Genomic DNA, 25,123 nt, shown 5'->3' with positions numbered 1-25,123 from the left:
GCCTGTTACTCCAAGGTCCCTTGCCAGAGGGTCCCCTTTGAGTGATGTACCTGGGGGGGCCCAATGAAGCCCTCCTCTGTCTTCACCTTGTAAGGCCTGCTGGATTTGTAGCCTTCTTCCTCCAAACGGTCCGGGTGGTCAGATTCTATCACCGGTTCGGTCACTTTAGCTCTTTTCAAATTGAGACCTCCCTGGCCGGGGGGGTGGGGGGCTGGGACAGGAGAACGGGTGGAATGACTAGAAAGCTTTGGGAGGCTTTATTTTCGTCAGTTAAACTCGGGCAGTTTTACAAACCAAAGGGTGAATAACGCCAGGCATCCAGATGAAATGAACGAAATCCATCAGACTTTGGTGATAATGAAAATGACAACATCATAACCGTCTTAACACCAGCAGATACCCAAGGAGCAGTGCTCAGAGTCGGAAAGCCAAACGAACAGTTAGGAAATCAGCGCCATCCCCACCTTTCCCCTCTCCCCAAACAGCTGCATGTGATGGATGTTGCGTGCCATAAAGCAACTCAAGTGACACGGGGGAGCTTGCGACTCCCATCGCATAGACTTCGTTTCCTTAGGCTGTTCTGAGTCGGGAGGGACGTCTTGGCAACGCACCTCTCGTTTAGTCGCGACTCTCACTTCTTGCTTCTCCAAACGGGGGAGTTCAGCTCTGCCTTCCCCCGATTTTCTCCGTCTTCTGTTCCTTCTCCGGCTTGCTGTGGGCGTCTCCCAGCAGTCCCCTTTGGTTTCTCTCATGCTGGGCTTCTCTCTGACCTGTTCTTTCTCCTCCTCTGCTTCCCCCACCCCCTTTCCGTTTCCACACCTGCTCTCTTTAGATCTATTGATGCTATTCCTGACAACCAAAAGTATAAGCAGTTGCAGAGAGAACTCTCCCAGGTGTTGACCCAGCGCCAGATGTACATTCAGCCGGATAACTAAGCCGGCCCAGGTACCCGCCCCTCCCGCCCCCTCCCACTAGCCTGCGAGGTCCACCACTCCGCAGCACTAAAAACAACTCTTAACTTGGCCAGGGGAAAAGCAACTTTGACCCGAGCATGCTGGCTGCATTCTCACAAACTAACCCTTAATTTGGTTTCCCCCACCCCAAAAGTCAGGGTTATTTCGTTTGTCAAACCCTCGATTGTTCACTGTTATCACCACGTGTGGATTTCCTGACCTGTGAAATGTGTTAAGATTGTGTGTGTGTGTGCAGTGTGCTTCTGGTTTGGGAATGGGGGGTGGGACGCATCAAGAAAATAGCATGGGGGAGTGTAACCTTAAACTCACAGCTCTGTGCAAGGACTTCTGAAATCTCAGCTCCATGGAGAGGGAAGATCATTCAGCACTGGCAACTTCCAGTTGTGCAGAAACTATACATCTGCGGCTAGCTTCTCTCCTTTTGCTGGACAACTTCTCCTAAACTATGGAAGGATGCCCCCTCCCCTCCGTGTTCTCTTTGCTCCTCCCCCAATTTATAAGTCATCGCTGTATGTTGCCAATATACATCCCCCAAAGTGGTCCTCACCAATACTCCCTCTAAGCAGTGGAGTCTTGTGCGCAAAAATTCTAGTTTGTGAGCTCCTGGCATTAAAGTTGTGAGCTGCTGCATAAATTAGTGTGCTCTGGGGCCACTCTTCCTGAGCTAAAACAAAAATGTGTGAGCCGGGGGCTAAAAAATTCTGAGCTAGCTCACACTAACTCAGCTTAGAGGGAATCCTGGTCCTCACATGGCATCAGAGGCTGGAAACTTGCTGTTTTTTTTTTTAAAGTTCTTTTTGAGAGAGCAGCCTGTTATGCCCAGAGAGGCTGAATGCAACAGAGTTTGGGAGTGTCTGAGGGGCAGGGAGGAGCAGAGCTGGGCTTTGGCACCTCTGGGTCCTCTTTGACGGCCCAAGCACTCTCCAGGCTCTGCTCCCAAGGCTGAGAGGTCTGGAGCAATGGCCACTCAAGCCAGCCCCTCGAATCACCCCCACTCCCGCCTGCACAGAGCAGTGGTTTGTTTGGGCTGCATGCCCACGACTAACCGGGGTCAGCCTGAATGTCCACTCACTACTCCAGTTCCTAACCGACTGACCTACTTCTTTAGCGACACCAGTCTGAAAGTAGACAGAAATCTGACTCACTTCTGAGGACTGAGATGCTTGCTGATTTGGGGGGGGGGGGGGGCTTGAAGGCACCTCTGGGCCCAGGTGAGGAGGGATTTTGTTGCCCCCTGGGCAAGGGCTGAGTTCCGTGCACACATGAGTCAGAACGGGCCAGGTCAGTCTTGTCTGCTCTGCATAGTGGAGGCCCTTCGGGGTCTCAGGCAGAGGTCTTTTGCGTCCCCTGCTGCTTTTTAACTGGAGATGCCAGGGATTGAACCTGGGACCTTCTGCGTGCTGAGCAGACGCTCCACCGTTGAGCCACGGTCCCTCTCTTGCTAATGCCCGGGAGCCAGCTGGGCCTCTGCAGAGCCTCAGCACCCTCTTCACGATGCATCTCTCCACCGATGCCCAACTTGTCAGAGGCAGCTGGTGGTCTCCTAGACAAAGCTGGCCTCAGTGGGGCCCCACCCCCCACGGTATGTGGTTTTTCTTTGCTTCCTGAAGCTGGAAGAAGGAAGGCAGACACAGAAATGGCCAGGGAAGACACAGGCCGTGTCCTCTTCGTTGCCTGCTTGTGCAAATTGCACTGAGCACTCCTGCATCCACACACCTTTTTTGCCTGCCAGGATGGTGGTCTGAATCTTCTTCGGGTGCGAGGGAAGGTCAGCAGTGGGGGTGGGCGTGCTGTGGTTTAGGGATGCTGAGCCACCTTCTGAGAGACTTGGCTTCTCCCCCCCCCCCCCCAAAAAAGCAGAAGCCCCTGCTGTCTCGGGTTCCAGACTTAGACCCCTCTCTGAGAAGGCAGGCTTCGCCATCCCTTGTGAGGGTGGGCATGCGGTCTTGCTTCCTAGCAGCAGGGGGCAGCCTCTGTTTCAGCGCCTAGCCCCCATCCGCCGCTCCTCACTCTTTGGTTTCCTCCCTCCCCTCCCTCTCACCCTCCAGGTCTGTGCAGACTTTGGCTGACAAATCAAAGCAAGAAGCGCTTAAGAACGACCTGGTGGAGGCTTTGAAGAGGAAGCAGCAAAGTTAAAAACTCGTCCTCCTCGGGTGGCGATGCTGACGGGAGACGCCATGCACTCGTTAGATTCCTTTTCCCTAGGAAACATTTTTCCCCTCCCGCCCTCTGCCCGCTCACCATTTTTTGTCACATCATGTCCCGCATCTGATACTCTTCCACCTGCGAGCGCCACCTCAAACACCCCCCCCCCAATGAATAAAGCTGTATAAACTTTTTCCAGTCTCTGGCAGCTTAATTTGCAGCACATTTTGATTATCAGAAACTTGGGATGCATTTCTGTGAAGAAATCGACATCATTTTTGTTTTTGGCTCCCCCCCCCCCCCCCCCCCGTTTATATGCATAAAGCCCGATCCGTGCTCCGTCTTTCTCTCTGCCCCCTACGCTGCCTCCTCTCCCATCTTTTGTTACATTGGTGTAAAAAATGTAAAACGAGCAAAAAAAAAAACTTTATTAAATAATGTGGTGTGTGAAAGAGGACAAGAGAGACCCTGGATACCTTGTTCCATGTATGTTTGGGGAAAGCTGGGTCAGTTGAATGGAGGGGGAGAGCGATGAGCTGCCCGCAACCCGCCCTGCTTTGGGAGGAACGCCGAGTTGGTGCTGGGGGGGGCAGCCGTGCTCTTTGAACTGGGGGCGGGAGGGCGGGGTGGTTTCTATGGAATGCAATAGAAGGGTTATTTTTTATTTGTAATGCTTGAACTTGAACCTACATCTTTATTGAGTCTCCATACTAAAAAGAATAAATTGCACAAAAAAGAAAAATTCCTGGCACTTCCCCAGTTCTTCCCTTCCCTCTGGTTGGTTGTTCATTTGTCATCACTGACTTTGCATATTGTGTCCTCGCACCTTTCGTTCTTGCAGTCTCTTCGGCTGATCTGTTATCGTGCATAAGATCTGCTTCGTTTTATACTCTGCTTTTTGTTTGGAGCAGGAGCTGCTGAAATGTCTTGGCTTCAGAAGGGGGCCCCGGGCAGTTGTGAAAGCCAACAGCACACGTGTGTTCGTAATGGGCGGTGTCTGCAGGGAGGGCTGCTGGCCGGGAGGGGTCGTGTGCTGCGCCTGAGGCCCTGTCCCTACACCAGAAAGGGGGAGAGGTACATGCAGCCACTTTCACAGACAGGTAGACCATTAAGTAGCCACGTTCTACCATATTAGCATACAAACAAATGGTACATTCAACATGCACTTGTAGTCTGGAGTCCTTACGTGGGCGATACATGAGAATCACCCCTTAGAATGCTTGCAGGGAGGCTGTAGCTTAGAGCAGATCAGTTTGTCCTGGCTCCCAAGGGCACAGGAAGTGCAGCTCTGCACTCCATGCCCTTGTCTGGCTGGCTCTGGCTAGCCCGATATCAGATCCCAGAAGCCGAGCAAGGTCGACCTTGGCTAGGAAGAGGAAGACTGCAGATTTATACACGGCCCTTCTATCTGAATCAGAGGCTCAAAGCGACTCAGTCTCCTTTCCCTTCCTCCCCCACAACAGACACCCTGTGAGGTGGGTGGGGCTGAGAGAGCTGCCCCAGAAGTTCCCCTTTCAAGGACATCTACGAGAGCTCTGGCTGATCCAAGGCCATTCCAGCAGCTGCAAGGGGAGGAGTGGGGAATCAAACCCGGTTCTCCCAGATAAGAGTCCGCGCACTTAACCACTATGGCTGACCCAAGGCCATTCCAGCAGGTGCAAGTGGAGGAGTGGGGAATCAAGCCCGGTTCTCCCAGATAAGAGTCCGCTCACTTAACCACTATGGCTGATCCAAGGCCATTCCATCAGCTGCAAGGGGAGGAGTGGGGAATCAAACCCGGTTCTCCCAGATAAGAGTCTGCTCACTTAACCACTATGGCTGATCCAAGGCCATTCCATCAGCTGCAAGGGGAGGAGTGGGGAATCAAACCCGGTTCTCCCAGATAAGAGTCCTCTCACTTAACCACTATGGCTGGCCCAAGGCCATTCCAGGTGCTGCAAGTGGAGGAGTGGGGAATCAAACCTGGTTCTCCCAGATAAGAGTCCGCTCACTTAACCACTATGGCTGACCCAAGGCCATTCCAGGTGCTGCTAGTGGAGGAGTGGGGAATCAAACCCGGTTCTCCCAGATAAGAGTCTGCACAGTTAACCACTATGGCTGACCCAAGGCTATTCCAGCAGGTGCAAGTGGAGGAGGGGGGAATCAAACCTGGTTCTCCCAGATAAGAGTCTGCACACTTAACCACTATGGCTGACCCAAGGCCATTCCAGGTGCTGCAGGTGGAGGAGTGGGGAATCAAACCCGGTTCTCCCAGATAAGAGTCTGCACAGTTAACCACTATGGCTGACCCAAGGCTATTCCAGCAGGTGCAAGTGGAGGAGGGGGGAATCAAACCTGTTTCTCCCAGATAAGAGTCTGCACACTTAATCATTGCACCAAACTGGCTCTCCGAAGGCAGGAGATGCAGGCAGTGGCAAACCACCTCTGAACATCTTGTCTTGAAAACCTTTGAGACCTCCTTAAGCTGGCTGCAAATGATGGCACTTTCCAGCACCACTTGCCCCATTAAGTTAACCGCCTGGTTCTTTGTAATGGCAGGTCACTCAGATGACTAGAAGAAACAGTGACTGCCAACCCACGAAGGTAGGACCAGGTGGCCTTTCGATTGAACAGGATCGCCGCAGTTCACTTTGAGACACAGGAAAGTTTTTGCTCGCAGCCCTGCCCGTGGGCTTCCTTCCTAGGTAAACTTGCTGGGTGAGCATTTCTGGAAACAGGATTCTGGGCTGGATGATTCCCCCTGGATGCGGCTGGTCCAGCCCTGCAGGTCTATAGGAAGACATCGCCCCTTTCTCAAACTCATTTAAAAACCCCCTGTATCAATACTTCAGGGATGGAGAGATTTTCTCTGAGGAAAGAATTAACAACCCACACAGCAGGAGACCGGATAGGAGCTTTATTTTGACCCCTCCCAGCTGCGTATAGCCTAATATGCAATGCAAGAAATGTCTCACGTGTGCAGAACAGAGATCCCTGGGTCCCAAACAAAGAGAAATGGAACCTGATGAGTGAAAACAAAGATCCACAGAGGTAGTTTCTACCATTAGCACCAGTAGTGAATTCCTGTTGTGCTTCCCGCATTGTTGCTTGAAATATGAGACCTGTATCCTGTGATTGATCCCTCTTTGGTTTTGATGGGGACAGAAAACCGTGTTCATCTCAGACTTGGTTTGGCTCTTATTTTCCCTTTTGTGAGAAACAGGAAAGCTGTCCATTATGGGGTGTGAACAGTTCAGTGCTGAAAGACATCCCTTCTTGCTCCAGGCAGAGAGAAGGCATGAACAGGCTGCTCTCTGGGATCCGGCGGTCCAAAATCCGTTTTGGTCTTTGGGGGGGGGGGTGTTTCTCCACCACAGCAATGCTGGCTGTCCACTTCCCTCAGCCCCCATCAACTGTCGAGGGGCTCCTCTTGCTTGCCAAGGAGAGCATCCCGCTCTTCAAGCAACGGAGGTGCCCGCTGCCAGTAGGCAAGGAACTGGAAGGAAATCTGAAGCAGAGAGAGTTAAGGACTGTGCATGTTTGGGTATGTTTAGCCTGAAGAGGAGACGACAGAGGTGACAGGATCGCCCTCTTCAAGTCCTTGAAGGGCTGTCCTACAGAGGATGGGGTGGAATTGTTTTCTGGGGCCCCAGAAGGTAGGACCAGAACCAGTGGGTAGAAATTAAATCAAAGCGTTTCCAGCTCAACATTAGGAAGAACCTCCTGACAGAGCAATTCCTTAATGGAACAGGCTTCCCCCTTGGGAGGTGGTGGGCTCTCCTCTTTTGGAGGTTTTTAAACAGAGGCTAGATGGCCGTCTGACAGCAAGGCTGATTCTGTGAAGTTAGTGAGAAGGAGGGCAGGGGAAAGTGTGATTACCTGCATTGTGCAGCGGGTTGGGCTAGGTGACCCCGGAGGTCCCTTCCCACTCTATGATTCTATGTAGTTGGCAGAACTGCTTTTGGCTTTCGAACAGCCACTCTCTCCATTCTGGCACTAGAACGTTGTGTGGGGAGGTGGAAGGATTGGGGGAAGACTGAGGTTCCAATGGCTAATAGTCACTGAGAAGCCTAACCTGATGGGCAGCGTACCTCAGGCTGCCAGGTACTGGGGGATTTCCCAATGGGGATTTTTGGTGTTTTGGGCCAAGTCATGCTTTCTGTGGGGAGGGGGCATGCAGCCACAGCTCTTCTTCTCCCTGGGAGCAGCATCCCAGGAGAAGATGATGATGATACTGGATTTATATCCCACCCTCCACTCTGAATCTGAGTCTCAGAGCAGTCACAATCTCCTTCCCCCCCCCCCCCCCCACAACAGACACCCTGGGAGGTGGGAGGGGCTGAGAGAACTCCCACAGCAGCTGCCCTTTCAAGGACAACTCCTATGAAACATGGCTGCCCCAAGGCCATTCCAGCAGCTGCAAGTGGAGGAGTGGGGAATCAACCTCAGCCCTCCCAGATAAGAGTCCGCTCACTTAACCACTATGGCTGGCCCAAGGCCATTCCAGCAGCTGCAAGTGGAGGAGTGGGGAATCAACCTCAGTCCTCCCAGATAAGAGTCCGCTCACTTAACCACTATGGCTGGCCCAAGGCCATTCCAGCAGCTGCAAGTGGAGGAGTGGGGAATCAACCTCAGTCCTCCCAGATAAGAGTCCACTCACTTAATCACTATGGCTGGCCCAAGACCATTCCAGCAGGTGCATGCGAAGGAGTGGGGAATCAAACCCAGTTCTCCCAGATAAGAGTCCGCTCACTTAACCACTATGGCTGGCCCAAGGCCATTCCAGCAGCTACATGTGAAGGAGTGGGGAATCAAACCCAGTTCTCCCAGATAAGAGTCTACTCACTTAATCACTATGGCTGGCCCAAGGCCATTCCAGCAGGTGCATGTGAAGGAGTGGGGAATCAAACCCAGTTCTCCCAGATAAGAGTCTGCTCACTTAACCACTATGGCTGACCCAAGGCCATTCCAGCAGCTACATGTGAAGGAGTGGGGAATCAAACCCGGTTCTCCCAGATAAGAGTCCGCTCACTTAACCACTATGGCTGACCCAAGGCCATTCCAGCAGCTACATGTGAAGGAGTGGGGAATCAAACCCGGTTCTCCCAGATAAGAGTCCGCTCACTTCACCACTATGGCTCACCCAAGGCCATTCCAGCAGCTGCAAGTGGAGGAGTGGGGAATCAAACCCAGTTCTCCCAGATAAGAGTCCGCTCACTTCACCACTATGGCTCACCCAAGGCCATTCCAGCAGCTGCAAGTGAGGAGTGGGGAATCAAACCCGGTTCTCCCAGATAAAGAGTCCGCTCACTTAACCACTACACCAAACTGGCTCTAACTACAGGGACTAGCCCTGCTGCGTTGATGGCAACCTGCCAGAAGAATTTTCCTGCCAGTTCTAATGCCCTACCTGTGAGCTTTTCCAGGGGCCGGAGGGTAGCCTGTGCTGGAACAGGAAGCTGACCTACGCTCACCCCTTAGCCAAGTGGGGCTGCTGGTCCAGCTAGCTCCACCCTGACCGGAAGAGACAGGCCTTGCCCCATTGCTCTCTGCTGCCCAGAGTCCTGGAGTAGGAGAAGTTGTGCCAGGGGCTGGATGTGGGACTTTCTGCTTGCCAGCTGTGTCCTTCCTCAGGGCTGCAGGCCCTTTTTGCATGATGCACACGGCTGGGGCTAGCCAGCCCCTCCTGTGGACTTTCCAGGCCGAGAATGAAAAGGATACCAAGATGTCCAGGGAGAGAACGCCCAAGCTGCCAATCAGCCAGGGCAGGTGGCGGACTATGTAGTTGGCCTCACTCTGACCCAGGTCTGGGTTTTTCAGCAAGACGCTGACGCCGTACAGGGTGTTCCCCAGCATCACCAGGGCAAAGAGGGAGTAGGAGATGCCGCTGGTGGACTTCCTCTTGAACTGCAAGGAGAGAGAGAAAGAAACATGGTTTAAACCAAGGCCTGGGTAAGAAATGCATCAAGGGCACCAGTGGTGCTGCGTGGGGAATCTGGGGTGCCCTTCCATCTGCCTCATCTAAAAAAAACAGATGAACTGCCAGAGCTGGGAAAGATGCAGGAGGAGGAGGAGTCCAAACAATGGAGGGCTTGTTAATCCCCTCCCCCCAAAAAAACACATGAAGGAAAGTGTTGAGACACTGTGAGAGTGCAATTAAAAAAAGCCCAATGCTATGCTGGGAATTATTAGGAAAGGAAATAAAAAACAAATCAGCCAGTATCATCACGCCCCTGTATAAATCGATGGTGCAGCTTCATTTGGAGTACTGTGTACAATTCTGGTCATCACACCTCAAAAAAGGTATAGTACTGGAAAAAGTGCGGAAAAGGGCAACTAGAATGATTAAAGGGTTGGAACACTTCCCTATGAAGGGTTAAAACGCTTGGGGCTCTTCAGCTTGGAGAAACGTCGACTGCAGGGTGACATGATAGAGGTTTACACGATTATGCCTATGATCGAGAAAGAAGTACTTTTCTCTCTCACAATACGAGAACTCGTGGGCGCTCAATGAAATTGCTGAGCAGTCGGGTAAGAACTGATAAAAGGAAGTCCTTCTTCACCCAAAGGGTGATAAACACATGGAATTCACTGCCACAGGAGGTGGCGGAGGCTACAAGCATAGACAGCTTCAAGAGGGGATTTGGATAAGAGGGGATACGTATACGGAGCAGAGGTCCATCTGGCTACTAGCCACAGCGTATTGTTGGAACTCTCTGGGGCAGTGATGCTCTGTATTCTTGGTGCTTGGGGCGGGGGGACAGTGGGAGAGCTTCTAGTGTCCTGGCCCCACTGGTGGACCTCCTGATGGCACCTGGGATTTTTGGCCACTGTGACACAGTGTTGGACTGGATGGGCCACTGGCCTGATCCAACATGGCCTCTCTTTTGTTCTTAAGGGGGATGCTGTTAAATAATTACATGATTACGAACAGTGAATGCAGAGAGAAAGCAGCAAGGTAATAATCCTCTCCTCTGTGGTATAGAGAAACTTTGGATCACCAAAGGAAAGGGACAGCCCTTTCACAACTGCCAGAAGGAAGCGTTTGATCACGCAATGCACAGTTGGACGTGTGGGATTCACTGCCACAAGATGCAAAATGATGTCCACTAAGGATACCAGCTTTAAAGGAGGCACAGAAAGTAAAGTCTACCTGCTGTGAGTCTTAAGAACAAAACAGAAAATTCATCTACAGAGGCAATATACAGGTTTAGACAGGGAAGGTCTCCTGCCTTGGTGCTGCTCTGATCCAGCTTATTCTTAGCTGATGTTCTGGATTTTGCTAGTGGGCTTGGCCCACAGTCGTCCTTCCCACCCACATCCATGTCCCACTTCAGGCATCTTTTTATTGTATTCTTTCCCTCTCTAACTTCTACTAACTCAAGACCTATGCAATGTATCCTGCGCAGCTTGGACTATGGAAAGAGTTTGCAGTGAGCCCTAGATCTACCCCAGCAAGGCTGGACAGAAGTCTGGCTTGGGTTCCCCCAGATGGCCATCTGACAACAAGGAGGATCCTGTGAATTTAGAGGAAAGTATCTGTGCATTGTGCAGGGGATTGGACTAGATGACCACGGGAGTCCCTTCCAACTGATTCTATGAAAATGCACTGACTTGCAATACTTACATTTTTGTAGATCTGGGGGACTCGGGAGAGCAGGTACAGCAGGGATGAAATGGACCCAATCACAAAGCCGATGATTTCCTTCTTGGTGAAGGGCTGCAGAAGAAAGAGGCAGTAGAGAAGAAGAAGAAGAAGAAAGAAGAAGATATTGGATTTATATCCCACCCTCCACTCCGAAGAGTCTCAGAGCGGCTCACAATCTCCTTTATCTCCCTCCCCCACAACAGACACCCTGTGAGGTGGGTGGGGCTGGAGAGGGCTCTCCCAGCAGCTGCCCTTTCAAGGACAACCTCTGCCAGAGCTATGGCCGACCCAAGGCCATGCTAGCAGGTGCAAGTGGAGGAGTGGGGAATCAAACCCGGTTCTCCCAGATAAGAAACTGCACACTTAACCACTACACCAAACTAGAGGAGAGTTTGAGTACAGAGGCACCTTTAAGACCAGCACAAGCTTACGCAAGGGATGAGCTTTTTTGTGCAGGCACACTTCGAGGCAGTTCTGGAAAAGGCTATGGCTTTCTTAAAAATTTCCTGTCCAGAAGAAGCCATGACAGAGCTTCTGGTCACTCCCATCTCACCCCCCCCCCAAAAAAAAAACACCACCAACAACTCACAGGACCTCAGGCTGGGACAGAGGCAACCAGAATGTGGCTGAAGAACAAGGAATAGCTTCAGAGCCAACTTTTCAGTGGCAGGAAACAAGATGATGATTTTGGATTTATATCCCACCCTATACTCTGAATCTCAGAGCAGTCACAATCTCCTCTACCTCCCCCCCCCCCTCGCCACAACAATGAGGTAGGTGGGGCTGAGAGTGCTTTTACAGCAGCTGCCCTTTCAAGGACAGCTTCTACGAAAGCTATGGCTGACTCAAGGCCCTTCCAGCAGCTGCAAGTGGAGGAGTGGGGAATCAAACCCGGTTCTCCCAGATAAAAGAGTCCGCTCACTTCACCACTATGGCTGACCCAAGGCCCTTCCAGCAGCTGCAAGTGGAGGAGTGGGGAATCAAACCCGGTTCTCCCAGATAAGAGTCTGCGCACTTAACCACTATGGCTGCCCGAAGGCCATTCCAGCAGGTGCAAGTGGAGGAGTGGGGAATCAAACCCGGTTCTCCCAGATAAGAGTCCGCTCACTTCACCACTATGGCTGACCCAAGGCCATTCCAGCAGCTGCAAGTGGAGGAGTGGGGAATCCAACCGCGTTCTCCCAGATAAGAGTCTGTACACTTAACCACTACACCAAACTGGCTACAAGGATTGAGAAGGGGCACACTTGACCAAGGAGAAGACAACTGTATGTGGAATGAAGAGAGGGCAAGAAACAAGCCGTAGAACTTGTGACGGGCAGAAAGGATCTTCCAAATCCTTTGCAGACTAACGTATTGCATTCACGAGATGCAGCGAAGAGACTGGAGTGGGTCACAGAGGGCCAGTGGCTATTCGCCGTCTCAGGTAAGTGGAGCCTCCAGTGTTCAGGAGTAGCCTCTCTGATGCCCAGGTGTGACAAGGGAAGGCAGAGTCCTGCTTGGAAACCCCTGGGAAGACCTCAGTTGACCTTTGTTGCAAACAGGATATGGAACTACGTGGGGCTTTGGCCAGATCCTGCAGAGGTCCTCTGATATTCCACTGTAGCAAGGATGTTCATTTTGTGACCAACCCCTTCTGCATCACAACTTGTGCTAGACAGTCCTGAAGCCTCCCCACGCAGGTTAGCGACAATGCTCCCTCCAAGTTGTGGAGTCTTGTGAGCAACAATTCTACTTTGCGAGCTACCGGCATTAAAGTTGGGAGCTCCTGCAACAATTAGTTTGCTCTGGGGCCATTTTTTCCTGAGCTAAGACAAAAAATCTGTGAGCTGAAGGCTAGAAAACTGTGTGTTAGCTCACACTAACTCAGCTTAGAGGGAACCCTGGTCAGCAGACCCGGACAGAATTGGGTGGCTGAGCCCAGCTTAGAGGCCCCGTGGCACAGAGTGGTAAGATGCAGTCCTGCAGTCCAAGCTCTGCTCACAACCTTTTGATCCCAGTGGAAGCTGGGTTTAGGCACATATGAACATATGAAGCTGCCTTATACTGAATCAGGCCCTCGGTCCATCGAAGTCAGTACTCAGACTGGCAGCGGCTCTCCAGGGTCTCAAGCTGAGGTTTTCCACACCTATTGGCCTGGACCCTTTTTAGTTGGAGATGCCGGGGGATTGAACCTGGGACCTTCTGCTAACCAAGCAGATGCTCTACCACTGAGCCACAGCCTCATTCATGGCTCTCCAAGGTCTCAAGCTGAGGTTTTCCACACCTATTTACCTGAACCCTTTTTAGTTGGAGATGCCGGGGATTGAACCTGGGACCTTCTGCTTACCAAGCAGATGCTCTGCCACTGAGCCACCGTTCCGGCTCCAGTTTGACTCAGCCTTCCATCCTTCCGAGGTTGGTGAAATGAGTCCCCAGCTTGCTGGGGGGAAAGTGCAGAGGACTGGGAAAGGCAATGGCAAACCACCCCATAAAAAGCCTGCCATGAAAACGTTGTAAAAGCAACGTCACCCCAGAGTCGGAAACGACTGGTGCTTGCACAGGGGACTACCTTGACCTTTATTACAACTGCTGAACTGGGTCAAAAGGCAGCCCCCCCCTCCCCCAAAAGCAACCTGCCTCCCATCTGGAGTCCTCTGTCTCCATGGAGAGAAGCCTCCTTCCTTGGAACAGCTGAGTTCTCTCGCTGCTGGGAGGCACGGCTCGGCCCAGAAGGGAAGTTGTTGACACCGTTCCCAGCAAAAGGATGGTGAAGACGGCATTAATGGGGGCAGAAACTGCAGGAGGAGAGAGAAAGAGAAACTGGATAGGATAGAGAACCTCTGTCCTGTCTCAAGTACATTTTGCTTTCATTTTTCCTCCCAAGTCAGGATTTTAGATGATGATGATATTGGATTTATACTCTGCCCTATACTCCGAATCTCAGAGTAGCTTAAAATCTCCTTTACCTCCCCCCTCCACACAACAACAGACGCCCTATGAGGCAGGTGGGCTGAGAGAGCTGTCCCAGAAGCTGCCCTTTCAACGACAATTGCTGCAAGAGCTATGGCTACCCCAAGGCCATTCCAGCAGCCGCAAGTGGAGGAGTGGGGAATCAAACCCGGTTCTCCCAGATAAGAGTCCGCTCACTTAACCACTATGGCTGCCCCAAGGCCATTCCAGCAGCTGTAAGTGGAGGAGTGGGGAATCAAACCCGGTTCTCCCAGATAAGAGTCCGCTCACTTAACCACTATGGCTGACCCAAGGCCATTCCAACAGCTGCAAGTGGAGGAGTGGGGAATCAAACCCGGTTCTCCCAGATAAGAGTCCGCTCAATTAACCACTATGGCTGCCCCAAGGCCATTCCAGCAGCTGTAAGTGGAGGAGTGGGGAATCAAACCCGGTTCTCCCAGATAAGAGTCCGCACACTTAACCACTATGGCTGCCCCAAGGCCATTCCAGCAGCTGCAAGGGGAGGAGGGGGGAATCAAACCCGGTTCTCCCAGATAAGAGTCTGCTCACTTAACCACTATGGCTGACCCAAGGCCATTCCAGCAGCTGCAAGTGGAGGACTGGGGAATCAAACCCGGTTCTCCCAGATAAGAGTCCGCTCACTTAACCACTATGGCTGACCCAAGGCCATTCCAGCAGCTGCAAGTGGAGGACTGGGGAATCAAACCCGGTTCTCCCAGATAAGAGTCCGCACACTTAACCACTATGGCTGCCCCAAGGCCATTCCAGCAGCTGCAAGTGGAGGACTGGGGAATCAAACCCGGTTCTCCCAGATAAGAGTCCGCGCACTTAACCACTATGGCTGCCCCAAGGCCATTCCAGCAGCTGCAAGTGGAGGAGTGGGGAATCAAACCTGGTTCTCCCAGATAAGAGTCCACTCACTTCACCACTATGGCTGCCCCAAGACCATTCCAGCAGCTGTAAGTGGAGGACTGGGGATTCAAACCCGGTTCTCCCAGATAAGAGTCCGCGCACTTAACCACTACGGCTGACCCAAGGCCATTCCAGCAGCTGCAAGTGGAGGACTGGGGAATCAAACCCGGTTCTCCCAGATAAGAGTCCGCGCACTTAACCACTATGGCTGACCCAAGGCCATTCCAGCAGCTGCAAGTGGAGGAGTTGGGAATCAAACCCGGTTCTCCCAGATAAGAGTCTGCTCACTTAACCACTATGGCTGACCCAAGGCCATTCCAGCAGCTGCAAGGGGAGGAGTGGGGAATCAAACCCGGTTCTCCAGATAAGAGTCCGCACACTTAACCACTATGGCTGACCCAAGGCCTTTCCAGCAGCTGCAAGGGGAGGAGTGGGGAATCAAGCCCGGTTCTCCCAGGTAACAGTCTGCACACTTAACCACTACACCAAACTGGCTCTCAGTTTAACAAACTGATTTCGCAGCAAGTTTCTTGTTTCATATACTGATAAATGAGACTTCATCATTCCCACTCTTCTTAGTTAAGTTTTGCATGTAACAACCTTGTATTCCCATGCTGGTTGGGCTTGCAAATGACTGTGGTTTGTATGCCCCTTTTTAAAATTCCTTTGGATCTTGATTTTCGTTTCTGTTATGCCAATAAAGGTTCTGTCTGTCTGACTCCATCATACCAAACCAGACCCTCTAGCTCAGCAGAGCAGAGGGAGAGCCAGTTTGGTGTAGTGGTTAAGTGTGCGGACTCTTTTCTGGGAGAACCGGGTTTGATTCCCCACTCCTCCACTTGCACCTCCTGGCATGGTCTTGGGTCAGCCGTAGCTCTGGCAGAGGTTGTCCTTGAAAGGGCAGCTGCTGGGAGAGCCCTCTCCAGCCCCACCCACCTTACAGGGTGTTTGTTGAGGGGGAGGAAGGTAAAAGAGATTGTGAGCCACTCTGAGACTCTTCAGAGTGGAGGGCGGGATATAAATCCAATATCTTCAATATCTTCAATCTTCTTCTTCTTCAGAGGCCCAGGGGAGAGACTCTGAACCCCTCTGTAACTGATTTGCTCTTTGTGGGCAGCTAAAGTGCCAAAGGATCTTATCCAAAATCTAACCCCCAAAGCATTAGGATATCTCAGAGAGAGGGGGGGCGGTAATCTGGTTATCTGCAGACAGGAAGTCATTCAGAGTTCAGCCACCTTCCTGAAGATTATGAAAAGCAATGGTTAGAACAAAACCCATGTTCACAGTGTGCCCTCATGTGGGCTGACCAGAGAGCCTTTTGGCCAGAAATGTGGGGATTAGGCTAGTTCTTCGGGACACCAGACCAGCTGAGGTTTGGAATGAATTAAGCATGCCTCAGAGCATGCACAGAGGAGTATTTTCCTCATCAACACCGACTCCCCCCCCCCCCCAATGGAAGTTCAGGGGGAAATGCAATGCCCCAGAACTTCTTGAAGCAGGAAACTGCTGCAAAACAGTGACAGCTGTCTGACATGGGCCAGGAGACCCTGACAGTCAACTGGCCTGCTGTAGTGCCAACCCCTTGCACAGAAAACGGGCCCAGGACTTGGACTGCAGAGCACGTTAAGCACGTAGGGGGGTTGAAGAACCAGCAGAACTTCATGGTAATTCAAAAGCCCTCTGTCCCAGAGATGCAGCTTTTCTGATGGTGTTTAGTAGGTTACTCACAGCTTCTGTTCCGGTTCTTAAATTTGTAGTACAGGTACATGGAGATCATGAGAAGGTCGGCCAGGACGTAGTAGATGGCTGTGTAAACCTGCGGGAGGGAAAGGCACCGTTAGTAGAGCAAGGCAGGCAGAAGAACCACGGAGATCCAGAATTCTCCACCCGGGCAACCCCACCCTGGTGCCAGTGAATCTAACAACCGTGCATAGGCTGTACAAACGATCCTCCCCGAACGCAGCTCATGGAAGAGAAACCGCTTTGCTTTCTCCGGAAGCTGTTTGAGAGCCATCCTGATGAAGAGGAGCAAAGGTGGGGAAGGCCTTTACCTGCAGCGGGAGCTGATCAGCCAACACCGAGCCAATGAAATTCAACAGGTCTCCTCCCAGCCATCCCAAGAGGAAGTAGATGGACAGGGCCTGGTCCATGATGCCGGTTTTGCAAGCTTGGTAATATTGCCTGAAGGACAGGAGCAGAGAAAGAAGCAGTCAGGACCGGAAAGAGCCACCTGCCAGTGGAGTGGGGGAGTCAATTGCCTCCAGGTGACCTGGCCAGGAAGAGCTGAGTTCCGTTGGCTTCTTTTAAGGCCCCAGGGCATCATTAAGTTAGTGAAACAGGATGCAGGATGTGTATATATGTGTATATCTGAAAGATATTTTAGCAGATATGTTGGGCTGTGCTGATTCAGGCAAAGTCCACAAACTTTTAAATGACACTTGCTCTGAGGTAACTTTAACGGCTGCTAGATTTCTTCAACAGGCCATGGAAATCCAACAGAGAATGGTTCTGGAATGACCACATTTTGTTTTAATTATTTAATTTGGCTAAACTTGACTCATATATATTTTACTTATTTTACGTATATTAGCTTCCCTACGTATATTATCTAGGGTTTTATATTATTTTTATTGCTATTTTACTGCTAAATCTGTTTTATGCCAATAAAGGCTTGCTGTTATTGTTGTTGCATAAGAGAATCCATGTTGCATCAGGCCAATGGCCCATCCAGTCCAACACTCTGTGTCACATAAGAACATAAGAGAAGCCCTGTTGGGTCAGGCCAGTGGCCCATCCAGTCCAACATTCTGTATCACATAAGAGAAGCCCTGTTGGATCAGGCCAGTGGCCCATCCAGTCCAACACTCTGTGTCACATAAGAACACAAGAGAAGCCATGTTGGAACAGGCCAATGGCCCCTCCAGTCCAACACTCTGTGTCACACAGCGGCCAAAGAAACCCCAGGGGCCATCAGGAGGTCCACCAGTAGGGCCAGAACTCCAGAAGCCCTCCCACTGTGCCCCCGTCCAAGCACCCAGAATACAGAGCATCCCTGCCCCCGACATAAGAACATCAGAGAAGCCCTGCTGTATGAGGCCAATGGCCCATCCAGTCCAACACTCTGTGTCACACAGTGACCAAAAACCCAGGTGCCATCAGGAGGTCCATCAGTGGGGTCAGAACTCCAGAAGCCCTCCCACTCTCCCCCCCTCCCAAGCACCAAGAATATGGAGCACCACTGCCCCCGACATAAGAGAAGCCATGTTGGATCAGTCCAATGGCCTGTCCAGTCCAACACTCTGTGTCACACAGGGGCCCGCTGTGCCCCCCCTCAAGCACCAAGAATACAGAGCATCACAGCCCCAGACAGAAGAACATCAGAGAAGCCCTGCTGGATGAGGCCAATGTTGGACTGGGTGGGCCATTGGCCTGATCCAGCATGGCTTCTCTTTGGTTCTTATGACTAAATGGATCCTCCATGGAGAGAGGCAGTATACCTCCACATACCATCACAGGGGGTAGCTGCAGCAGGCAATGTTGGGACTCCAAGCCTGTCAGCTTTCCAGGGGCATCTGGCTGGCTTCTGTGCATTTATGGGGGTGGGGGGCAGGATGCTGGACTAGATGGGCTCAGCAGGGCTCTCCTGGTGTCTGCACACAACGCAGCCAGGCAGGCAAAGGAACTTTAGGGTAGAAGACATTTGGAGACACTCCCTGAAGGCAGGGTATAATGCAGGAAATGAGCCTCTGAGAGGGCTACAGAACACTCTTGTTCCCAAAGAGATTGTGGGGGGGGAGCCTTTTGTACAGAAGCCTCAAGGCTTTGGCAGGTAAATAAGTCTTAGGCCAAACCCTCACCAGGAGAAGAGATGGCAATCAAGCTTTGGTGCTTCAGGCTGAAAAAAATTAGCAACTCAGTCCTTGCACCCAGAAAGCTAGTACATCAGGGTTCTAGTCTTGTGGCTAGGCAATTGTACTGTGTCTGTTCTGAACATTCAGGCTCAAGAGCCTCACCCACAGTCGGACATTACAGGCTCACAGCGCTTCCCTTGGCTAGCATATGGGTCAGATGAACAGATACTCCATGAATCCCACCTTGTTTCCTTCCCCTGCCCCTGGGTGCAATTCTTTGCCAGCACGGGCAGCTGGTGAGGGCTGTTGGCCCCCAAAGAAGTCCGGGGCAAGCCTCGCAGCTCAGCCAGCTTCTTCTCCCAGGCGCCCACTTTCTGCAAGCGTTTTTTTTTAAAATAACTCCACTCTTATTTTGTTATGCTCCTGTGTTAAATTTTACATGTTTTGGAGCTGAAAGCTAATTCTGATGCTCCAGGATAAACACCCAAAACCAGAACTGTTGAGCAAATCATTTACTCTGATTTAAAAGAGGGGGGAAAGTCTAAAAAGTAAATTCAACTCCAGTAGACCCCTTAGATCTTGTCCCTAAGGTGCTAACAGACTCAGATCTAACCTGCTGAAGATCCTGCATGGAGCAGAGGGTTGGACAAAATGGCCTGTGGGGCCCCTGCCAGCATTATGAGAGACATGAAGAAACGGGGGTTGGACTAGATGACCCTGGAGGTCCCTTGCAAGCTTACGATTCTAAGATGGAATGCAATTTTTAACATGTTGATGTTTCACAATAACAATTGATTGGCTTCTGCCGTTAGCACAGATAACAAACTGACTAGCAATTAACATGTTTGATAGTTCTAGTCAAGTGATCACCTCTTTCGTTGGTCAAATGGGCCGACTCCTGTTCTTTTCATTGGATGTTTGTGAGAATCTTATTTTTAGACAGATTTTGAGAAGTCAGGATGGGGGTTCTGACCACCTGAGGGGTTGACCTGGAGTGGGGGGTGGGCGTGGCTGGAGGGGAGGGGAACTACCAACAAGTTTTCTTGTTGACGTGTGCACTTCTTTGTGGTGGCACTTCTGAGAGGGGTCAGGCCATTTCAGGATGTCCCAGGCTGCTCCAAGAGCAGGAAATGGAGCTGTGGCAACCCACGTGCAGAGAACAGTCATGCCCCAGACCAGGAACTGAGTCACTGCTTAGACTCACAGCCAGAGACTCACTCAAGTCATTTTGGCGCAGAAGAAACGGCACGTGAGTATCCCACCCAAAGATCTCCTGGGCTCTCAGGCACTCAAGAGGAACCGGCCCTTGACTTACGGGAAGGAAGCCGCAGCAAAGCAGACGATGGAAATGAGACCCAGCACCACGCTGGCTATGTCCCGGCCGTCCCGAGCACACTCAGAGAAGATCTGCCACACCCACTGGGAGCCGTTGGGGCAATCTGAGAAATTCCCCTGGAGGGAATCCCAAAGCGGAGCAGCCATTGAGCGGGTGGGGGTGGGAGGCCCAATTGGTTCCACTCACACAAAACGCAGGAGGAAGGATCTGTCCATAGCCAAACTGCAGGCCTGCAAGGGAGGACAAAAACCATGCAACCATTTTAACAGTCATCCACGGAGAGCCGCGTTCTAATCCAGCCTCGGCCACGGATCCAACACATGGCCTCAGGTAGGTTGTTCTCATGTAAACACCAAGAACAGACTGATCTCAAACTGGTTTAACCACAACTACTTCCTTCACAAACAGCTGGCAATTATAATTATATTATAAAACACTCCATTCCTCAGACAGGGGAAGCTTGACTGGAGCAGAGGGGAACACTTGGGAGCGGAAAACCAGCATCTGTACTGAGATAAGAATCTTGTGTCCTTAGACAGCCCTCGGGGAGGTCCATTGTTGTGGATTTGTGAATTAACTCAGATTCAGTAATCTCACATTGTAATCTCCTCTTGAAGCCACCCAGTTTGAGGACTAAATTCTCAGGTCAGCATTTTCTCTCTGAACACTATACGCTGGGGTGGGGGTGGGGTGGGGAGGGATAACGCTTACAACATGACTGCTATCTGGCTAGCCCATATGGGAAACAGGACAATGGAGTAAACCCAGCATCCTTATATTCTTAATAACACATGTATTATTTTCAAATAGCCTACTTGGAAGATGGCTACGTGATAATCATGTTTTCAGAAGAACGAATGGAGGCTGCGTGCAAGAACACAGGCAATGCCATTTTACTGTCTGCAAGGATGACGTCTGTATCCTGGCTTTATGAGCTGCTCTTGACAAAAGGGTCGCAAATGAGAAAGTGCTCAAGTAAGCAAAGGGACTCTTGCAACTCCGTCTGCCAAGAATTGCCCACCCGGCAATAAAAGGTCTGGAAAACAGGTTTGTCCTGTGAAGACCTGTCCTTTCAGCAGAACACTTCCACTCGATCAGGTTTCCGAGTCCAGCCTCTTTTAGCAAGGGAAGAGCCAGGAAACTTTGGGTTCCCAGCAAAGAGGGGAACAGGCAATCCTGTTTGGGATCGGCTTTTATAGAAAAGCAGGGGGGGGAAGTCACAGAAAGGCTCTCAGAACATGTTCATCTCAGATCTGCTTCTCTGATCCCTTCACTGCTTTGGAATCACATAGAAGCCAGAAGAGGTTTTTTTTTAAACCACCCTTCCCCATTTATCAGCAAGAAGGAAACAAAGGCCAAGAGGGATTGACCCAGATGCTGAGGTCAGGCGAAATATCTTCACAGCAAGGGTGGATCTGTAGGTAGGTCTCAACCCAACTGCCCTCTTTTTTTGGTCTTAAGTAATGGGGCGCGTGGATACATTTAGACACTCCCTCCGGCCACATATAGTCATGCTAAAGGCGGGATTTTAGGGCCCAGCATGCTGTAGGGCTGGGGTGAGAGAGATTCCCAGAACTCCCAGCTTTGATAAAAGCTAGAAATGAAGGGGAAGGTGAGCTCACCGCTTTACACGTGACCAGAAAGAAAAGGAAACTAAGTGCAGGAGCTGAGCCCTGTTCCAGTTAAGCCCTCTACTGAGATGTAGCCTTGAAGATCATGATATTGGATTTATATCCCATCCTATACTCTGCATCTCAAAGCGGTGACAATCTCCTTTTACGCACACCCCCGCCACAACAGACACGCTGAGAGGGCTCTGGTAGCATCTGCCCTTTCAAGGACAACCTCTGCCAGAGCTTTGGCTGACCCAAGGCCATTCCAGCAGCTGCAAGGGGAGGAGTAGGGAATCAAACCCGGTTCTCCCAGATAAGAGTCCTCGCACTTAACCACTAGGGCTGACCCAAGGCCATTCCAGCAGCTGCAAGTGGAGGAGTGGGGAATCAAACCTGGTTCTCCCAGATAAGAGTCCACTCACTTAACCACTATGGCTGACCCAAGGCCATTCCAGCAGCTGCAAGTGGAGGAGTGGGGAATCAAACCCGGTTCTCCCAGATAAGAGTCTTTGCACTTCACCAGCACACTAAACTGGCTCCCCTCTTGCTCAAAACACCCCCCAGGCCCCTGATGTCTTGACAACACCCCTGTGAAGTAGGCTAGTAAACCATTCCCTGGACTCCCAGATGCCGGCAAAGCATTTTGGGACCCGATTCTCTCGATTGCAAAGGGGGCTGGGAGCCCCCCTCGCCCCCCCCAAGAGTTCTTGGCAGAGCTTCCTCCAGCCTGGCCCCGGCCCCAGCCCCAGCCCCAATTTGCTCTCCCAAGGCAGAAGGCTCAGCCGCCCACTTCTGAGCCCGGAGTTCAGATCTTCCCCTCGCGAAGGCGGAGGAGGGAGGCAGCAGGAGCCAGACGCCCCCTCGCCCGGCTCCCCGCCCCCGACCAACCCAGCAGCCTTCCCGGCAAGGGGCGAGGGAGAAGGGCCGGCAACTCACGGGCGCCCTCCGGCTTCCTAGAGCAGCGCCAAGTCGGTCGCCGGGTCGTTGCTTCCGCCGCCGGATTCGCATTCGCCTCCCGCCCCGGCTGGGCCCAGCTCGGCTCCCGGCGGCGGCTTTGTTTCTCCGCCCGGCCGCAGCTCCTCCCCTGGGCAGGCAGCCGGGCCCCGGAGCCTCTCCCTGCCGGAGCAGCCGGTCAGCTGATGGGCAGCGCCGCCCCGGAGGAGGAGCCGGACTCAGGCCCCAAAACACCCCCCCCGCCCCGGGCTGCAGCCCCCCAGCCAGGCGCCTCTCCCCCTTGGCGGGTGAGATTTCGAGCAGGCAGGTGTCGAAGTGCCTGTGTTGTGAACCGCCCTGAGCCTGCTGCGGCGGGGAGGGCGGCATACAAATTAAATATTGTTAGTATTATTATTAAGATTGGGGGGGATTGGGTGGGGCTGCTGCAGATTCCTGATCTTATGTCTGGGGCAATTATGCTCCGTCTTCTTGCTGCTTGGGGTGGGGGTGGGGGCAACAGTGGGAGGGCTTCTAGTGTCCTGGCCCCACTGGTGGACCTCCTGATGGCACCTGGGTTTTTTGGCCACGGTGTGACACAGAGTGTTGGGCTGGAGGGACCACTGGCCTGATCCAACATGGCTTCTCTTAGGTTCTTATGCCTGGGGCAGTGATGCTCTGTCTTCTTGGTGCTTTGGAGGGGGGGCAACAGTGGGAGGGCTTCTAGTGTCCTGGCCCCACTGATGGACCTCCTGATGGCACCTGGTATTTTTGGCCACTGGGTGACACAGAGTGTTGGACTAGATGGACCGCTGGCCTGATTCAACAGGACTCCTCTTATGTTCTTCTGTCTGGGGCAGTGATACTCTGTATTCTTGGTGCTTGGGGGTGGGGGGAATCAGTGGGAGGACTTCTGGAGTTCTGGCCCCACTGGTGGACCTCCTGATAGCACCTGGGTTTTGGACATTGTGTGACACAGACTAGATGGGCCATTTGGTCTGTTCCAACACGTTCTAAATGGAAGATCATCCTCAGCCTCCCCCCCCCCCCCCATTTTTGCCCTTTGACAAAAAGCAGCCTTATCAAGCAAAAGTATTTTAAAAACGAGAGTGTAGATTTCGTTGGTGGGGGGTCTGTAGGGGGACCCCCGCTCAGATCTGGCAGGGCTAAAGGGAACTTCCATGCTTAGGCACAGGAAGTTCCAGACGAAAGGGAACTTCCATGCTCAGGCACAGTTTATCTGAGTGCAGCCTGGGCGGTGCAGCCTTTATGGCAGGGGTGTCAAACATGTGACCTGGGGGCCGAATCAGGCCCCTGGAGGGCTCCAGTCAGGCCCCCGAGCAGCTGGCTGTCATCTGCTTCCTTCTTCCTATCTATCTCTTGCTTCCTTCTACATCAGGGCCAACGGTAGCTCTCCAGATGTTTTTGCCTACAACTCCCATCAGCCCCAGCCATTGGCCATGCTGGCTGGGGCTGATGGGAGTTGTAGGCAAAAAAACCCCCAACCTGGCGAGCTACCATTGGCCACCCCTGCTCTACATAATAATAATTTTTAATTTATATCCTGCCCTCCCCGCCGAAGCAGGCTCATAATAACTTGCTTTGACAGGCTTGCTCAATCACACAGGAGCTACAGAGCAAAAACTCTATTTTCTCCATTGGCTGAGGCTCCTCCCTTGGGGAGGAGGAGGAGAAGGCAGAGCTTGTTTTTCCAGGCTCTCTCAATCGCACAGCAGAGCTATGGAGTCAAGCCTCTCTTTCTTCTATTGGCTGAAGCTCCTCCCCCTCCTGGTCCCCTGGGGAAGGAAGGAAAGAGCCAGAGCTTCCTTGGCCCAGTTCCCTGGGTCCTATGGGAGAGATTCAAAGAAAGCACCTTTAAGACCAATGAATGCTAACTTTTAAAGGATGTTTTAAGTTTTTTAAAAAAATTAATTGTGTTTGCCTGTGTCCTTTATAAAGTTTATATCCCTGCCACTTAATCTTAAATGGGTACGTAGACGGCCCTGTCCAACAAATGAGTTCTACTTTATGGGCCTCCCAGGAGGAAGCCGCTGGCTGGCCCCGCTGGAACCAGGACGGTGGGCAGAAGGGCTGAGCGCGCGTCTTTTCCGGCAGCCTGAATTTTGCGACGGTCCCTTAGCCCGCACCGCCCCCGAGAAGGCGAGGGCGGTGGCCGCGCATGCGCCGAGATGCGGCTGCCTTTGCTGCGCGCTGGGCTGCTAGTTCGAGCCTCGCCGACCGCCGCGATGGCCGCGCAGCAGCAGGGCCAGGCGGGCCGGGGCGCGGTGGGCTCGGTGCTGGGCACCATGGAGTTCGGGCGGCGGGCGGGCGCCGAGGCCAGCGGGGCCATGCTCCGGGCCTTCCTGGGCCGCGGGCACTGCGAGCTGGACACCGCCTACATGTACGCGGGGGGCGAGTCGGAGCGCATCCTGGGCGCCTTCCTGGCCGCGGAGCCCGCCCCGGCAGGTAGGGCAGGAGGGGGCCTCTCTGAGCAGGTGCAGAGTGCGAGAGGCGGGAGGAAGTACCGCGAGGTCATCTAGTCCAGCCCGCCACAAAGCATTCATGAGCATGTGCAGAGTGCAGTGTCTTCGGCCCTTAAAGCTGCTCCAACTCACTTCCCGGAGCCGGTTTGGTGCAGTGGTTAAATGTGCATACTCTTATATCTGGGAGAAGAACCGGGTTTGATTCCCCACTCCTCCCCTTGCAGCTGCTGGAATGGCCTTGGGTCAGCCATAGTGGTTAAGTGAACAGACTCTTATCTGGGAGGACTGGGTTTGATTCCC

The 25,123-nt window shown here is 52.4% G+C and overlaps 2 protein-coding genes across 2 annotated transcripts in view; one reads left to right on the top strand and one right to left on the bottom strand.

The window, feature by feature from the left end:
* Positions 1-3,312, top strand: part of CAPZB (capping actin protein of muscle Z-line subunit beta) — an 80,590-nt gene extending 77,278 nt beyond the window's left edge. Inside the window, 1 exon segment of the mRNA XM_060259188.1 lies at positions 3,023-3,312. Within this exon segment, the coding sequence (XP_060115171.1) occupies positions 3,023-3,110 (88 nt within the window). The 3' untranslated portion in view covers positions 3,111-3,312.
* Positions 3,313-6,000: 2,688 nt separating this feature from the next.
* SLC66A1 (solute carrier family 66 member 1) lies at positions 6,001-22,471 on the bottom strand. Its single transcript, XM_060258873.1, has 8 exons — positions 22,347-22,471; positions 19,777-20,027; positions 16,662-16,791; positions 16,339-16,426; positions 13,366-13,523; positions 10,726-10,818; positions 8,820-9,005; positions 6,001-6,606 (listed from the first exon to the last, which is right to left on the bottom strand). The coding sequence occupies exons 2-8, from the start codon at positions 19,941-19,943 to the stop codon at positions 6,508-6,510; spliced, it is 921 nt and encodes a 306-aa protein (XP_060114856.1). The 5' UTR covers positions 19,944-20,027; positions 22,347-22,471; the 3' UTR covers positions 6,001-6,507.
* Between the last annotated feature and the right edge of the window lie 2,652 nt (positions 22,472-25,123).

Source organism: Heteronotia binoei, chromosome 18, assembly GCF_032191835.1.
Source record: "Heteronotia binoei isolate CCM8104 ecotype False Entrance Well chromosome 18, APGP_CSIRO_Hbin_v1, whole genome shotgun sequence".
Classification (NCBI taxonomy): Eukaryota; Metazoa; Chordata; class Lepidosauria; order Squamata; family Gekkonidae; genus Heteronotia; species Heteronotia binoei.
Note: the sequence above shows the minus strand (reverse complement) of the source record. Positions and strands in the feature narration are given on the sequence as shown.